General features: G+C 41.9%; 1 protein-coding gene across 9 annotated transcripts in view; it reads left to right on the top strand.

Moving 5' to 3' along the window:
• Positions 1 to 18,461, top strand: part of PLCE1 (phospholipase C epsilon 1) — a 311,916-nt gene that overhangs the window by 279,059 nt on the left and 14,396 nt on the right. For 7 of the 9 annotated variants that reach the window (XR_011074510.1, XM_068548222.1, XM_068548228.1 and 4 more), the window contains 7 exons: positions 1,118 to 1,239; positions 2,124 to 2,241; positions 6,688 to 6,819; positions 7,921 to 8,211; positions 12,903 to 13,066; positions 14,752 to 15,013; positions 16,995 to 17,113. Coding sequence is in view for 8 of the 9 variants with exons in the window: in XM_068548222.1 (XP_068404323.1) it covers positions 1,118 to 1,239; positions 2,124 to 2,241; positions 6,688 to 6,819; positions 7,921 to 8,211; positions 12,903 to 13,066; positions 14,752 to 15,013; positions 16,995 to 17,113 (1,208 nt within the window). In the remaining variant the exon portion in view is untranslated. Of the gene's footprint in view, positions 1 to 1,117; positions 1,240 to 2,123; positions 2,242 to 6,687; positions 6,820 to 7,920; positions 8,212 to 12,902; positions 13,067 to 13,735; positions 13,808 to 14,751; positions 15,014 to 16,994; positions 17,114 to 18,461 lie in introns of those variants that run through there. The other 2 variants (XM_068548229.1, XM_068548230.1) reach the window with 2 other exon arrangements.

Genomic DNA, 18,461 nt, shown 5'->3' on the forward strand with positions numbered 1-18,461 from the left:
AAATATTAAATCGATGGAAGATTTCTTATTTCATTTACCTTGTAATCTAAGCTGTTGTTATTCATGCTTTGCTTCATACCTTAGTTTAATTTATCTGGCTTTTTGCCTTAATTTTCCTTATGTTTATCCCCTTTCTGATTCTGTTTTTCTGTAGCAGATGTCCTTACTGCTTCTCCTGCTCCTAACAGTCAGGAAGGTAAAGCCACTTGAACCTGACCTTTTAACTGCATGAATGTCGGCATTCTGTTTCCATTTGCTTAGGCCTGACTAGCATGAAGTTGTGACCCTCATAAGAATAAAAATGTAATTGAAATGATTGATCTCATTTATTTCTTGGCAGCCTGCATGGCCCTGATTTGGTATAAGGATATTTTGGTCTAAGCATTTGTGATCTGATGAGATAGTAAAATCATGGGTGAGAAATGAGCTTTCTTGTTTTTCATTTTAAAAGAACATAATCATGTTATATCTCTAACACCTTTAAAATCATTTTGAATAGTAATACCAAAACAAGAGCAAAGTATAAGATTATCTGTCATACTTTGGAAATTTTTAGATATATTTTAATTCTTATCCTTAAGATTTTCCCTTAATAAATTGATAGACAGTTATGAAAACTTTACTTTCCAATTAAGCATAATTGTGAAAACTGCATTGCAAGTAAGTGTCTTTTTCCCTCTGGTTTTGACATTTCTAGAGGTAAAAAAAGCTGATAGCTTCACTTTAAAGTGAGAGTGATTAAATCATGCCTGCACCATCTAGAAGTGCTTCAGCCACTAAATCCTTCCCAAACTTGTGTGCTGAGAGCTTCTTGACAGGGTATCTTCCATAATGTTTGCACAGTTCCAATCATCTGTATGAAAATGAGCTTTCTCATTTAGATTACGTCTATATGGTGCCAAAACTACTGGTAAATTAGTCTATTCAATCAAAAGTAAATGTATCATTTAACAAATTTTTAAAATTATACTTCAAGCCATCATTTTGGTAACATGTAGCCAGCGCCTCAGTCTTACAGATAAGCACAAGTACCTGAATATCCTTGCAATGATGTAGCCATAGCCCTTAAGTGAAGCATTCAGTTCTTGTTCACTGAAGCCTGCCAACTCATTTTCAGACAACATTCTAGAAGACAGACCTGAAAATAAATCATGTAATGACAAACTTCAGTTTGAGTATAATGAAGAAATCCCCAAGAGGATAAAGAAAGCAGATAACTCTGCTTGCAACAAAGGAAAGGTGGGTGAATGGTTTCTGTTAAATTACACTTGGACCGTCAGTTTCAGATAGGATTTCACTCCCTCCCTATCCTTTCCCTTCACCTCTCCGCTCACTTTCCCTTAGATGCCAAAGTCCACATGGTGATGATATGGGACCCCCATCTGCAATTTATAGAAGGTTAGTCATCGATTCGTCCAGCCAATACCTACTGAAGAGGTAGTGTGTGGCAGGCAATGAGATAGCACAGGAGGTGATTTGGCCATGGAGACAAACATGTTAACAGTGCTTGTAGATAAGTACAAAGAACAGTGATTACACAGTGTTATCAGAGCACGATGGTGTTGAGAAGCAGACAAAAACAGGGCATTCAGACCAGGAGGCTGGTACGTTCAAGGAATTGCTAGAAGTTTTAAAGGTGTTCGGGATGACCAGGAAGATAAACAGGCCTGATTGGGAAGTGTTAACAGAGGAAGGACAACAAGAATAGAAAGAAAAATGAGATACCCAGACCCAACCCTCAAGCGCCGCACAGTGTATAGACTCTGAGCAGATCTATAGACATAGTTACAGTGACATTGTTGGACAACAAAATAATAAAATACGCCAAAAATTTGAGCCACAGAAGATACATACTCCGCTGTCTGTTCGTCCAACAACTATGTATTGAGTGTTCCACATTTAAGACGCTGGACTGTGCTCTGAGGGAAGATGAAGGATGAGTTAGACTCAGCCCTTTGCTCTCAGAAAGCTTTTCTCTAGGGAAGGTGTTAGGACATGTATATGGATAAGGTAGAGCAAGTGAAACACAGTGATGGCATGAGAAAGGAACAAAGAGCTTTAGGGATTCCAAGGTGAGTGGCATATACCTTCCCTGTAAACCAGTATCATTTTTCCCTTGATAGGTTTATGACATGGAACTGGGAGAAGAATTTTATCTTCCTCAGAATAAAAAGGAAAGCAGACAGATTGCACCAGAGCTTTCTGACCTTGTCATCTATTGCCAAGCAGTAAAGTTTCCAGGTAAGAATAGACAGTATCAAATGAACTTATTTACAAACAGAAACGGACTCACTGACTTAGAGAATGAACTTGTGGTTGCCTGGAGAAGGGGGGATAGTTAGGGAGTTTGGGATTTAAATCTACACACTGTATTTAAAATGGATAACCAGCAGGGACCTACTGTATAGCACAGGGAACTCTGCTCAATATTATGTAACAACTTAAATGGAAAAATAATTTGAAAAAGAATAGATACATGTATATGTATAACTGAATCACGTTGCTCTACACCTGAAACTAACACAATGTTGTTAATCAAGTACTCCAATATAAAATAAAAGGTAAAAAAAAAAAAAAAAAAAGACTAGACAGTATCATTTATAACATTTAAAGATACCAAAAGATTAAAATATTCTATTTATTTAATTGGGCATTGTGAATGCTCTCCAAATAACTAAATTGTGTTGCTGAAATCATTGTTACAGTATCTTCTAAATATTTATTATTATTATTATTATTATTTGCTTTGATGCTGATGAGGAAAATACCATAAAATGTTCATTTTTCAGATCATATATCTCTCCATTATAGTTAATAATAATAATGTTCATAACATCTAATAGCTAAAATATTAAGCACTTAATACCAGGATTTATGCTAAGTATTTTACATACATCATCTTAAATGACTCCATAATAATTCTATGAGTAGGTGGATTTATCTCCATTTTTAAATAACAGTCTGAGAGAGATGAAATAATTGTCCCAAGGTTTCAGAGCATATCAGTTAAGACTCTTTTGTCTGAAAGTGGCAGAAGTTACTTAAGCAAAGAAGAAATTTATTGGCTTATGTGTTGAAAAGTGAAGGGATATATGGGTTTCAGGTACAGCTTGGTCCAGGGCTTTCTCTCTCCATATTTCTCACTCAGCTGCTACTGTGTTGGCTCTTTTCCCTTTGCGGTTGCAAGGCAGCTGCAGCAGGCTAGCACTGCATATTTCTAGATTCAGCTTCAGTATGAGTCTCTTCCAGAAGTTTCAGCAGCAGTTTCATGGTTTTTCACTGGATCCTTTGCCCCTCCCTGAACCAATCACTGTGGCCAAGGACATGCAGTGCTCTGGCTGTCTAGGGCTTAGGTCACATGCCCCATCCCTGAGCTGGGTAGTGAGTCTCCACCCAAACTGCAAAGATCAAGGACAAGGTTTCAGTGGAGAGGTTTCCCCAGTTGGCCATTTTTAGAAGTACAAGTGAACTTAAGCTGATAAACCACTGCCCCCCCCCCAAAAAATGTGCATTTCAGTTAATAAGTGGTAGAACTATGATTCTGAAGCCTGTCTATCTCCAAAGTCCTGCCTTTAACCCTAGCGCTACCCTGCCTCTCTTGTTAGGGTGTGCTGTCAATGAGCTCATCCAGATGGGGCAGCAGGAGGTGGAGGACAAACAGGAAAGTCCATAAATATATAGAAGTCAGAAAAATTCATCTGCTCCTATTAAGAAGAAGGATTCCCTTGTACAAGATTTCTGAGAACAGGAAAGCAGCTGGAATTGGGGGATCCGTCTAAATGTTAGTAAGCAGCATATATGAACTTGGCCTAGAGAGGGAAGTTAAAATACCAACCCTCATTTTTTTTTAAGATGGTCTGGACGCGGATCCTGGCTTCCAGAGGCTTATCTTAAGCCCTAGTTCTCACACTCTGCCCTGCAAATGGGACAGAGGTCCTGGACTATTGAAAAACTAGGTAACAAGTGGTCTCTTCACACACCAGAAGGGGGAAAAAAATCATAGATGGAACTGTCTCGATTTTTAAGTTTTCTCCCATAAACTGTTTTTAAACTTTTGGCAGCTGCTACTGCTTATCTACTAGCAAATTCTGTTGAGGAGGATGAGAATAAATAAGTAGCAAGCAAAGATTTCAAAGAAATGCAAGACCTTAGCTATGTAGGTTTAGTTTCACAGATCCTGACTTTCTGTCTCATAAGTACAGTATGACCATATCTGCAGCTGGTAAAATTGTTCTTATCATGGGGTAAAATCCTTTCACTGTCAAAGAGCCTCGTGGCCTGCATGTCCTTCATCACAGTAACAGATGTGAAGACCACTCCATCCAAGAATCATACTCACTGCATCTCTTGTTCTTTATAAATTCAGCTGCCACTGCACCCAAACCATTCCTCTGGCTTTGTCTTTTCCTCTCAAGCACTGAGTAAACAAAGAGCACAAATTCCAAGAGATATTTGAAGTCACTGTGAGAGATAAAGTTTCTGTACAGGTAGAGAATTGTGGAAGGGTCAAAACGTCATTTGGTCTAGCTTTTGACTTGAGGCACAGGCGAAGCATGGGGTTGTTTGACTTATTTTTAAAATTCCAAGTATGCTGTTTTTTTTAAGTGTTTATATAACACACATTCTTTATAGGTATACTATATTCTAATATATTTTTTTAGTAATTGAAGTTTCTTACATTTTTCTTTCCCCAAATTTATTTTCTTTCTCAAAATGACTAAATTGTATTACCAGAATCATTGTCGTAATACCTTCTAAATATTTATTGTCATTATGATTAGTTTTGATGCTCAGGAGGAAAATACCATAAAGTGTTCATTTTCTTGAGCCGTAACTTAATAAATTATATGAATTACAATAATAAAAAAATGTTCATTTTGCTACACTGTTGATTTTAATTTTGGTACGTTATCAATTTCAATGCATCTCACCTTTCACCATCCCAAGTCCCTTCCAAGGAGCCACATGCAAAAAACTCTTCCGAGCAGTGAGGCACCATGAAGATCATGGGTACGACCTTCCCCAGAAGTAAAGTAACTTCCCCAAGATCACAGACCTGCTTCAGTGGCAGGGCTCCACTACTCAGTGAGCTTGGCCAGGACAGTTCTATAACTTCTCTGCACTTCGGATTCCCTACCTGTGAAAGAGGCACAACAGTGCTAACTTGCAGGGTTATTGTAAAAAGTAGCGATAAGGTACGCAATGTGATTAGCACACTATCTGGAAAATAGTTGGCTGTCTCGAAATGGCTATTGTCATTTTCATTGGTGAACAGACCAGCAGGGGAGATGAAGGTTCTTTGTTGCTCCTTCAATTACTTCTCTGGGCCTCTCCAGATTCCTTCCCCTTTCTTTATCACCCAGCCCTTGTTTCCTTACGTGCTCACCCCACCCCAGAGAATGCCCAGGCTCCTCACAGGAGGGCCCACATACCCCTGGAGGATGTCAACATGTGCCGGGGTGTGTGCAAAAACCCCAGAATGAACATGGCCCCTCACTCTGACCCCTCGTCTCTTTTACTCGGGAGAAAATCCATTGTTAGATCATTGTGTAGAGGGCAAAATTCACATAAAGTTTTAAGGTAAAGCATAAGAATTCACTAGTCCAAGTTTGTGCATCTTTGCAGTTTTGGATACTTCAGAGAAAAAAAAATGTAGAAGCCCCACAGCTGCTGTGTACTGAGCATTTTCTCTGAACAGAACACTCTATTAAGTATGCGGATATACATTATCTTATTTAATCCTAACCATGACCCTTTTGGAGATGAAGAAGTGGTCAGAGAGGTTAAGTAATTTGTGTGAGGTCGCATCGCAGGGAACAGGGTTTAAACACCGGAGTCTACACTCTTATTAAACACTACTTTATCCTGTCTTCTCTGATGATGTTCTTGGAAGATAAATTTTCATCTCAAAGTGGCCCCCCGAATGCTGTTTCAGCTAAAGGAAATACTCTCTAATGGTACAATTGTAGACAGTGGGAATGGTTTGGAGGCACTGGTGCCTTTAAATTACACGTCCTGCCCTGGAGCCAGGTCTGCATGGTGTGCATTCATTTCCTCATTCAGCAAATATCTGTGAAGTTCCCACTGCGCCCGGGCACTGTGACAGGCAGGAAGGATTCAGGGAGTGGTTGGACCAGAAGAGAGAAAGAGAAGCCATGAAACATGATTACCATCATAATCTGTTTCCCATTCAATCCTCAGATTAACCCTGTGAGTGAGTTCCTATCATTGCACCCATTTTGTAGATAAGAAAACTGAGGAATCAAGAAGGCAGATGTTAAGTCAAAGCTCATTCGGGAAGGAATTGATCCTAGACAATTATGATGCTACCGCTCAGGCTCTTGGCCATTCTTTCATCTCTCCAAACTGCGTGATTAGGTTCTGGAGCCCTTTCTTTTCACGCAATTTTTCGAAATCTTTCTGGTGTACAATCAGATGGGTGTGAGTGTGATCTGTGGTCGTCCTGTAATAATCATGCAGGCCTTGTCACATTTGCCAACAGAGATAAAAACTTTGCTATCATTGCCTGCAATGCTATCATTAACGGTGCTAAAAATGCTAGTAGGTCTTCTGTACTGGGTTACAAGGGAATAGTAGGACTTCAAAACAAACATTAACAGGGATGGAAAATGTTGAGTTCCCTTGCTTGTAGTTTTTGGCTTATTTATCTTCATTTTATGGGAACAGGCCTGTCAACTCTAAATGCATCTGGCTCTAGCAGAGGAAAAGAAAGGAAAAGCAGGAAGTCCATTTTTGGCAACAATCCGGGCAGAATGAGCCCCGGGGAGACAGCATCATTTAACAAAACATCTGGAAAAAGTAAAGTCACCTTCTAACAGTATTTTACTTGAATCTGCATGCTGGAGGATTCCAGTATTTCACTAAGCACTTCCCTGGAACTTTTTAAATCTTTTTTTATTTTCATGAATGTTCATGTTATCTAAGTGTGGTATAAATATTTTTTAAATTACAAAATTACCCCCTTAACTTCCTAAAAAATAGCATTTCACTGAAGGTGTTCTAACAGTGTTTGCCTCAAAAATAAAAATTGGAGCCACCTTGGAACCTTCTAGTGGTTCTTGGAACTGCACTCTTCACCATTATAACTCCAGAAGATATATTCATTTTATCTCTAATTACTTTTTATTGTCAAAGTAATAAATTTTCATAGTTAAAAAACTCAAACAATACAGAGTATTATTAAAGTTCCTTTCCACTCACAATGTCCCAGTTCTATTCCCCAGAGGTAACCACTGTTAAGTTTATTGTGTTTAGTTCAAGAAAAATAAGATCCTTTTTAAGATAATCCAAATGGGATATAACTGAACATAACTTGTATAACTTTTATACTTGCTGTAACTTTCCACATAGCTTTCTGTACATATAATCTACCTTCTCCTTATTGCCCCTGTGGCATTCCATTGTGTGGAATGCATTTATTTAACCGCTTCCTCGCTGGTGGAACTTTTGGGTTGCTTCCCGGGTGTTTTGTTGCTTTTTTTTTTTTTTCTTGCTATAAAAAACACTGCTAGATTGAACACCCTTGTACGTATACTGTTGTGTATTTATGCAAATATATCCACAGGACAGATGAGGTACTGAGGCAAAGGACTTTCAGGCTTTTAATTTAAAAAGGTGTTGCTGCCCTCATTTTAGCTGTCCCTTTTTGGGGGAAGGTCTAATTGGCTTTATTATTTTTTGACCCTTGAACGGCTAGCATCCCATCTAGCAAGTAGAAAGGCATACCCTCGATAGCTATCATTTCGTCTCAAGGTGGTGGACTCGCTCGCAAGTAACACTCAAGATGTATTCTGACGTGCGATGTGTTGTGATTGTTTCCTGGGGTGTTGTTCAGGTTTCTCTTGCTAAAATATTTAAAGTTTTCTGCACTAATCTGAGGCTAATCTTTGGGGGGTTTAGATTCCTGTGAAGGAATGCGACAGGCCTGGGAGGACTCACCTTCCTCTGTCAACCCAACCACGTCCCTCAGCGCGATCATTAGAACTCCCAAATGCTACCACATCTCCTCGCTGAATGAAAATGCCGCCAAACGTCTGTGTCGCAGGTATTCTCAGAAACTGATCCAGCACACTGCCTGCCAGCTGCTGAGGACGTATCCGGCTGCCACCCGCATCGACTCATCCAACCCCAGCCCCCTCCTCTTCTGGCTCCATGGGATACAGCTCGTGGCACTCAACTACCAGACAGATGGTAATGGGCCTGCTTCACCCGGAAGGGTGCCCCCTCCCCTCGCTCCTTCGCGTCTTATATCTCAGCAAACATAGTTCAACAAAAAACATGTTTCAAAGGGGGCAAGATTCCCAACGGAGGCCTATGTGAGGGTAAAATTACAGATGACAGAGAACAGAAGTGAATTCGATACTGAACTGTGCTCTTGACTTTCCAGAGTTAAGGCAATAGAAAAGAACCTTCAAGGAGCCCCTATTAGTCGCCTGGTTCTGCCCCCTTTTTAAAGCACTTTTCAAACATAAGACTGTTCTTGACAGGGCTGTGTCCAGTTTGTTTTTAAAGACCTGTTGGGGTAGAGAGTTCCTAACACCCCTTAGTAACTGTCTTGCTAATGTCTTGCTCTTGCAGTGAAAAAGTAGGGTCTCTCGAAACACTTTGCAAGTTAATACCATTTTAGCTTCTCCTCATCCCTTTGAGATTGAGATGGAGATTAATGGTCAGCACGCTAAGAGCAGCTGACACAAAGGAAGCAAGTCTGTGAATTACATGAACCGAGAAAGTAGTGTTCCTGCTTCTCCACTGTCCTGAGGTAACGGATGAGGCCAAAAACTCCAGAGTACAAGCTACCTTTTATTGCATGTTCACTGTGCACCAGGCACCATCTCAATTCTTGACCCCTATTTTCTCATTTAACCTTTGAAACAACTCTAAGAAGTGGGTACCTTTATGATCCCCATTTTTCAGATGAGCAAACCAAGACATAGAGCAATTAAGTGGCTCAAAATCACAGTATGACTTATAATAATAAATTCAAGGACTCTGGGAGTTTAGAGAATAAAGTGTTTTGGTTCCACTTAGACGTGGTGAGAGGTGGGGAGCTACAGCAGATGAGGAAAGAGCAGATGAGGAACGTTTCCTAGAAGCTCATTCAAAAACCAGAGTCTTCTCTTTGAACAATCAAGCAGCCTTCTCCTTCCTCTCACGTGAACTGAATCAGATCCTAACCAACTGTGCTGGCCCATCGACCACAGCTTAGCCCTGTCTGCAGCCAAGGTCAAACCACAGTTGTAGCTCTGGGACCAGCTAGCCACCTGGCCCTGGCACCACCAGAGCCCATTTGTGGCTGACCCCGGTTAGAGACATCAGTCATATTTTCTTGCCTTTGTTATATTTGCTTCTTTCAACTGAAATTGAGTAAGATAATGCAGGTGAAATACCATACTTAGCATAATGCCTGGAGCACAGACAGCATTCCACAAACGTTAGCTACCATTAAGTGCTTTTGATAAGTTATGAAAACAGTATGATTTGGACTCGCAAGTGGAAATAATAGTGAAATATTTTAAAAGCTGTAAAAATTTATTTTCAATCTGTCCCAAGTGGCTTGTGGGTTTATATCTCTGGCCCTGTCTATAGCCCCATGTCCACTGTTGCCCTTGGTGGAGATGATACTGAAATATTTTAAGTGAACTGAAATAACTAGCAAAATGGTTTTCTCAAGGAAATGGAAATGCACTTGGTTTGGGACGTGTCCTTTCTCCTGAAGTGCCTAGGCTGGCGCAGACACACTGGCTCCACTGATGGCAGAGGGAGCCACAGCTGAAGGGGACACGGGTATTGCCCCTCCTTGGGCCTCTCTGTGGTCTGGAAGCACACACTGAGGCTGCACCTTGGCCTCCACTCATCCCTGAAGGCTCTGTCTCTTTCCCAAATCAAGCCGGAGTGCATGTTCCCGTTGCACCGCTCGTGGTGGGGCGGGAGGCTGTGTTGTGTGATTCATCCTCAGGTTTCTCTACATAATCTTCCAACTCAGGAGGGAGTGCTGCCATATAACCTCTCTTGATTCTATGCAGCAAGCAATGATTAAAAATCTCCCACGCTGGGCAAAGCTCATGCTACATGCAGTTTCAGTGTGTTCATCTGTAAAAATGGTCTTCATTCCTGCACACTGGGGTAGAGCCCGGTCAGTCCCTTGCACACGGTAGATGCTCAATAAATGCATGTTGCACTGAGCTAACAGATTGTCTCAATGAGCCCCACTGCAGTGTGAACCTATAGTTCTTGATTTTGAGTCCAGATCTCTTCTAGGTATTGCTATGTGAATTTCAAGTCCAAATAGAGAGAGAAGAGTCAACGTTGGAATCACTATTTTTTAATTTTTGAAAAAGAATTCCTGGGTTAAGGAGTGCTTGATTTTCCATGAAGCATCCCAACCAAATAACAAAGAACCCCCTCCCAGTGCCCCTCTAGCCTCCAGATATATTCCATGGGTCATCTGCCTTACACTTCCTGAATTTCAGGGGACCCCAGTGCCCCAAAGCAGTGTCCATGGACTTAGGGTCATCTCTTCCCAAGACCTCTAATGGCTCCATCAACTCCAAGAAGGTCTGCAGTGATCTGGAACCAGAAATAGCTCAGGTCTACACTCATTAAAACCAACTCTTGAGTTTGGAAACTGACTTGAGTCTAGTATGCAGACCCTGGTTATTGCAGGCAACAGCCCCTCAAAGTTCTTTCCATCTGGGGCAGAATGATTCCTGCCTCATGTCCCAGGACCTACAAATATGTAGAAATGCAGCCCCACTCAAAAGGAAAACTTCTATTAATATTTATTACGCTTTCCTGAATGATTGTCACACCCTTTCTGATGACTTTTCCAGCCTCAAAATATAGGGATAATGATTATGAGAATGGTTTCCACTTAATACAGGTTTTTAAATGAATAGAAGGACATAAAGATAAGGATTTGCTTGATCTGCCATCCCGTGCACTGACTGAGAGGGGTGATGGGGTTACATAGAGCTATGCACATTCTTTCACTTGGTTAAAACAGAGGTTTTAAAACTATAGCCCTAGATGAAGTTCTGGGACCACCTATAGGGGGCAGTAGGAGGGCGAGATTTAAGGTCCCACCTTTACTCCAAACTGAGCAGCTCCATGCGGTTCTGTGTTACATACCAAATCATCAAAAGAGATTTTAGTTAAGCAAAAGTGCTTTGAAGTTTTGGAAAGCTACAAAGACAGACACAGTGCTAATGAAATCAGACTTCAAACCCAAATGAGTGTTGACATCATAATCATAATTTAATACCTACTGTTTATCGAGCACCTTCTATGTGCCAAATGCTGGGGTAGGGATTTTTGCACATGACCTCACTTATTTTTATGACACCCCTGTGAGATGTACATTAAATGGCTCGGTAGTTAAGATTAGGAACTGTGGGTCAGGCTGTCTGGGTTCGAACCTTAACATTTACCTCTTACTAGCTATGTGCCTTGGGCTTTTTCACTTCTTGTGCCTCAGTTTCTTCATCTATAAAAATGAGAATACTAAAAGAATCTACCTCATGTGTTATTGGGAGGCACTAACACACACCAGTTCTTAGAATGGGGCTTGATACATAGTAAGAGTGCAGTAAGTGTGAGCTGCTGTAATTTTTTTAGCAATATACTGTGTATCCATTTCTTACTTACCAACTCTTCCTGAGCTACTTTGCTTCACTCTTTGAACCATCCTCCGCCCACATCTACATTCCTCTGTCACACAGCAGCCTGGGAAGAGAATTTTCTCCCACTGCAGGCAAGACAATTGGCCTCAATGAATCAGTCACATTGGGGCTGGAAGGGGTCTGAGAGGTGGGGTCCAATGCACTAATTTTGTAGATAAGGAGATGGAGGTCCAAGGAGCTTTGATATGTGTCTAAGACATCTGACCCTAGAAATTCCTGCACACAATCCCAGCCAACCCCACGTATGGGGAAAAATTTCACACACGAGATGACGAGAGGCCAACTTCTCATTGCTCTGTGGTGCTCATTTAGCACACTTTTCCTTGATGTTGGTCCATGTATCAGAGTTCATTCTGCACATGGAAGGAATCTATCAGAGGGAACATTCGTCAGGTGTGTCTCATAAACTTTTTGCTCATTTGGAATGCAACTTTTCTACAGACTTGTGCCATCAGATGAGCATTTGAGTGTGTAAGAGCCCAAAATCCGTGCAGGGATCCAACCGTTCATCAAACAACTCTGCCAAATAAAATTTGGCCACAGAAGACTGGAAGCTGTTGTGAGGGTTCCCAGAGTGTACTATGGAGGGGATTGTGGACATAATGTGAATCACATGTGATAATGATTTTTTTTTTCATATTTAACTACAGTTTAAAAATAGAGGTAGAAACACTATGATTTATGAGTTGAAATTGAAATTTCAAGAAAAAGATATGTTTCTCTGGCTCTTCTCCTGATCATTCCTGGATTCTTAAGATTTTATCTTATGTTTGAAAGAGCAAGAATTGGTTGTACAATTGTCTTCATGGTTTGGTGTTTAGGGATAAGAAAATGCCATTATGCCTTTCTAAAATTCAGTATAAAATGAGGTATTTCAAAGATTATTTTTTGGAAGGATGTTGTAAATTTTAATTTGCAAAAGGAGTTTTTAAGTGGCAGGAGTTTTTAAGTGGCTCCTGGGTTGGAGTGGGAACATGGGGCATATCGCATAGACAGTGAGCTCCATGAAGATGGGGATTTTGTGTCTTTTTTCCTGCTGTATCTCTGGTGCCTAACACGGGCTGGCACATAGTAGGCACTCAATCTATGGAGTGAGTGGATGGTTCTCTCTTCTTCCTGCTTAAGCTTAGGGAAATCGAAAAAGTCAATTTGTAAGATGACACTTTAGTGACAAAGTAACAAGTGATGTTGACTGTTTTGCAGATCTCCCTTTACATTTAAATGCTGCCATGTTTGAGGCCAACGGTGGCTGTGGTTATGTTCTGAAACCCCCAGTTCTGTGGGACAAGAACTGTCCCATGTATCAGAAGTTTTCTCCCTTGGAAAGAGACCTGGACAACATGGAGTCTGCCGTCTATTCTTTAACTGTAAGTCTGGCCCTGATGGTCCCAATAGAATATAGGAAGGTGTTTAAGCCCTTCCTATATTCTTTTTTTTAATAAATTTATTTATTTTTTATTTATTTATTTATGGCTGCGTTGGGTCTTCGTTGCTGCACGCAGGCTCTAGTTGCGGCGAGCGGGGGCTGCTCTTCATTGCGGTGCGCGGGCTTCTCATTGCAGTGGCTCCTCTTGTTGCAGAGCATGGGCTCTAGGCACACGGGCTTCAGTAGTTGCAACATGCGGGCTCAGTAGTTGTGGCTCGCGGGCTCTAGAGAGCAGGCTCAGTGGTTGTGGCGTACGGGCTTAGTTGCTCCGCGGCATGTGGGATCTTCCTGGACCAGGGCTCGAACCCGTGTCCCCTGCACCGGCAGGCGGATTCTTAACCACTGCGCCACCAGGGAAGCCCGCCCTTCCTATATTCTATTGGGATTGTAAGGTGTAATGCCTTTTGAACTCAAGGCGTTACAAAACTCTCATGTCACAATTTTGTTGGTGCAGATTTAGTTCCCAAAAGAATTTCTTTACTTCTCAGAAAGCAGCGGCTGAGGTCTAGGTATGCAGTCACCAGGCGCTGTATTCGCTAGAGCCCAGTAGGTGGAGTTACGAGCTCCCTGCTACCACCTCCATACTGATGATGGTAATTCTGTCTTCCAGGGCCCTCAGAATCATAACTCTCAGTGCATCCCATAAAAGCTGAGCTCTTTCTTAGAGCAGGTCATCTTAAACTCTAACAAGCTCTTATAAAAGGTAAAACAGGCATCAGTATACAAATCAATTAAATATCTTTCCTCCTTACAGTTTAACCTTTGTCATTCCTGGCCTTTCCTTATTCCTTTTATTGCCTAATTAACTAACTGTCAAAACTCCACAGACTGCCCTTAACATCAGAGTCCTGGTAGCTCATTACTCATTTTTATTTCCAGCTTCTCTCCCTCCCTCTTAGCTGAGGAAAAAAAAAAACGCTGAATGGGTGATAGAAAAGACGGAGAGCGATGAAGTTATCCCTCCATCCATCTCTAGATCTCATCTGTTTCCCTCCAAAGGAGGAATGCCAAGCAGCCTCTGTTCACAACACCTCAAAACCCTGGGAGATCCCAACTCAGAGATTTTCCTACCACCAAACTGCTTTTTCTCTTTCCCTAAGACAGTAGAGCAGTAGCTCCTTTTCTGTGTGACCATTTTCACTAGACTTGAGTATAGCTTCATGTTGACAGAAGGCTATGAATTTTTAACAACATTCCCTGTGACTTGCTCCAGAACCTAACTATTCAAGAAAAAATTTTTGAAGTTGTAAAAGATACACCTAAAACACTTTGAACAGAACGTAAGTAACACATTTGTGGTTTCATATATAAGGTCTTCTTTTTTCCCAACTTCTTGACAAACTTAATTTCATCTTAATTACATGGTTTTTGAAGATATTTGAACATGTTGACAGTTGAAAGGTTATAGTTAGGTGAGTGCTGTTGACAAAATAGGTTTTACCATGATTCCAGTCATGCAATTACCTGATTATGATAACTTCTCTTTTTTTAGCAGCCTTATTAATCATTCACCTGGTCCATTCCAGAGGGTTCTTTGTCTTTCTTTGTGGAGGAAAGCGATGAGGCTCAGAGGTGACCTCTGTCTCTTTCGCATCTTCAGTGACTCTGATCCTTTTTCCTCCTCAGATTGTCTCTGGGCAGAACGTGTGCCCGAGTAACAGCACGGGAAGCCCGTGTATAGAGGTCGACGTCCTGGGCATGGCCCTGGATAGCTGCCACTTCCGCACGAAGCCCATCCACCGCAATACTCTGAACCCCATGTGGAATGAACAGTTCCTCTTCCGGGTTCACTTTGAAGATCTCCTATTTCTTCGTTTTGCCGTCGTGGAGAACAACAGCTCGGTGGTAACTGCTCAGAGAATCATCCCCCTCAAGGCTCTAAAGCGAGGTAGAATCAAATTGTCAAAAGTTCATAATCATTGTAGCTGAGCAATGGATGCCCCGGGGTTCATTACACGCTTCTCTCTACTTCTGTATATGTTTGCAATTTTCACATTAAAAAGTTAAAATAAGAGGCAGAAGCAAATAATACAAGTTTGAACACTGTTTGAGCATGTCTCAAAAGACGTTTTTCTTTTACGTTATCCTAAAATCCAAAGTTATTGACAACGTCTGTTATGAAGTGCAGCCTCTCCCACTGTTGCTGATGTTGGGAGCGGCAGTTGTTGTGCTCTTGTCCCCATACATCCCTCCCCAGATAGCGCCCACTGCACCCCTGGCATGTTTAAAGCAGAGACTGACGTGAGGAGAGGAAACCGAGAACAGGGAGAGTTGGGGTGTGCTGTGGCATGAGTGGGACGAGGTTGGAGTTGGTGCCTGGTGGGAGTCCAGTGTCAGAAGCCGGGGGTGGGTTTGGGTGCAGAGCAGGGAAGGTGGAGAATTCTGAGCAAAGGCCAGAGCTGCTGGCTTGCGGCATGTGGGCTTTGCCATGGCCCTTGGGGGAAACGTCAGCTTGTCGCACCTGTCCAGAATGTCTGTGCACTGCTTCTCAAACTTTGATGTGCAGTTGAGTCACCAGGCTCTTAGTAATAAAATACAGACCCTGATGCTGTGGGCCTGGGGCTTGAGATTCTGCCTTTCTAACAAGCTCCAGGGATGCTGACTTTGCTGACCTCCTTTGAGTACCAAGTTTCCAGGACATACTTCCTCCCACAGCCATACTCTGCCAGCCTTTGAGCACCACCAACATGTTACAGTCTCCTACTCTTTGGTTTTTCCTTGTTTCTCTTCTCCATTGTGTGAGTAGTACATGGTCACTGTGTTAGTCAGCTAGGGCTGTGTAACAAAATACCACAGACTGGGTGGCTTAAACAACAGAGGTTTACTTTGTCAGTTTTGAAGGCTAGAAGCCCAAGATCAAGGTTTCAGCAAGTTTGCTTTCTTCTGAGGCCTCTCTCCTTGGCTTGCAGATGGCCACCTTCTCCTTGTGTCCTCACGGGGCCATCCCTTGGTCTGTGTGCACAGCATCTGGTGTTTCTCCGTGTCTGCCCTCCAGTCCCCTCTTCTTATAAGGACGCTGGTCATATTGGATTAGGACCCACCCTAATGACCCATTTTAACCCCATCACCTCTTTAAAGACCCTATCTCCAGAGACAGTCACATTCTGAGGTAATGGGGGTTAGGGCTTCAACATACGAATTTTAGGAGGACACCATTCAGTTCATCACAGTTATTACAGAAATATGACAAAGTACAGAGAAGCAAAAACTTTTTTTAAATTATCCTTTTTTCCATCTCTTCAAAATAGTTACTTTTGGTATATATCTTTTGCAGGCTTTACACCTCTACCCATGTATATAATATTAGCATATAGTATGTATTTTGAACAAGTAAGCTTCCTACTAATCTTAGTGTTTTGCAACTTACTGGTTTTCACTTACTGATGTATGTAGTGAACAACTTTTCAGGTTAATAGCTATACGTCTTCATTACCACTTTTAAGAGCTGCATATTATTCCATTTTATACTTGTACAAATACACACCATAACTTATTTAACCAACCCCCTATTGTTGGAATATTTTATTATCACTAAAGCTGTTCTAAAATGGAATATTTGTAGAACAGTTATTCTAGATGATTTGATAAATAAAAATGATCAGGTTTTCCTACTATATTTGGTTTGAGTTTAAAATTTTCAGTTTGAGTCTAAGTTAAAAACAGACCTTGGACAAGTTAACTACCACTACGTAGCCCCAAACTGTCCCCTGGGGCAAAACTCCTGGGGAAAAGGTATCAGTTGGTTGTCACCCCTGCCCATCTTAAAGTCTTATTTCTCCCTATTATTTACTGACCTCCCTGGGGGATCTCCTTTGCAGAGCTCTGCAGTGCACAGCTAACAAGCTTTTCCCAATTCTGCGTTGTTCCAGGATATCGACATCTTCAGCTGCGAAACCTCCACAATGAAGTCTTGGAAATCTCTAGTTTATTCATAAACAGCAGGAGGATGGAAGAAAATTCCTCTGGCAATACTACGCCGGCCTCTTTGGTAATTAAGTTCTGTTTCACTCTGCTTATTTGTGGGGATTGCTATGCTGGAGGCAGGCTTTCTTGTGGTCCAGGAATGTGGTCCATTTGAGTTATTGATTAGGTAGCTACGGAAATAATAATAATAATAATGGCTGACACTTGACACTTTCTAAGCACTTTACACATATACTAACTCACTTAATCCTTTCAATAACTTCATGAAATAGCTATTAGTATCATCTCCATGTTACAAAGGAAGGTAAGAGCTAAGTACACCTGAGGTCACACAGCTATAAACCCAAGTTCATCTAGTGCCAAAGCCCATGCTCTGAACGAGTACATTATAGTGCCTACCAGGGAAGTGAGCCAAAAATAACAACACGGGGAAAAGGCTAATTATGCAAAGCCTGCTAGGAAGCATCTTGATACTTCTGGAAAGTTTAGGTTAGACGAGGAAAATCCTTTGCTTCTTCAGCAGTCCAGGGGCAGATGTCACAGGCGAGCAGGGTCGGGTGAGCAGCCAGGCGCTGCTGGCGACACATAACTGTGCAAGCATAGCAATCCCCTGGCACCTGGGGAGACACAGCATCTGCGCTCTTGGGAGTGGGAGAGGAACACCGCAAAAAGGTGCCACAGCACCTTTACAGGAGCTGTGTTTTAACAAGTTCCCCAGGTAGGGTCCAACCCGTTGAACTTCGAGAACCATTGGACCAGCACTCACCCCAGTAATGCAGGGTTGTTTGCTTAGACAAGGAAGTCTCTTTTTATTAACTGGTTAATTCCACTATGCTTGCTCTTTAAAAATTAATATAAAAGGGTGTCCATCAATCGCCTCTTTACATGTTTAATAATCTATTCATGGTTGCATCAATCTTGTACTTCAACACGGTCCTAACAACCTTTGGAAAGGCGCCTTCTATGCTCACAGTGGCGCTGGGTTTGGCCACTGCCGCTGCCACCTCTGAATAGCCCTGCTTTCTCCTCTGCTTCTCTTTCCCTAACCTCGACAGTTTCTTCTCTCTCTCTGTACCTCACCTTGTGTTCTTAAGTTCTCCTCCTTTTCCCTTCAACGAGTGGTCGAAGTTGAGCACAGCACTTTGGCCAAAGTAGGGGGAGGTATTGCCTCTGCCTGGTGCAGAGAACTGGGAAGCAGGGACGGGGCTGCCTGGTACCTAAGAGCAAGAATTAGATCGTTCCAGAAAGGCAAGGCAGAGCTTAGTGTCCACTTCTGGGTTGCTTGCCCTCAATACCTATTAGAGCTGAAGATCCCACACATGCCATGAATGAACCATTCTTCCTCACAACACTTCTGACACCACATGTGTGGTGTCTTCTCGACACTACTTCTCCAACTCTCTGATGCCAGC

The sequence above is a fragment of the Eschrichtius robustus genome, chromosome 7, assembly GCF_028021215.1.
Source record: "Eschrichtius robustus isolate mEscRob2 chromosome 7, mEscRob2.pri, whole genome shotgun sequence".
Taxonomy (NCBI): domain Eukaryota; kingdom Metazoa; phylum Chordata; class Mammalia; order Artiodactyla; family Eschrichtiidae; genus Eschrichtius; species Eschrichtius robustus.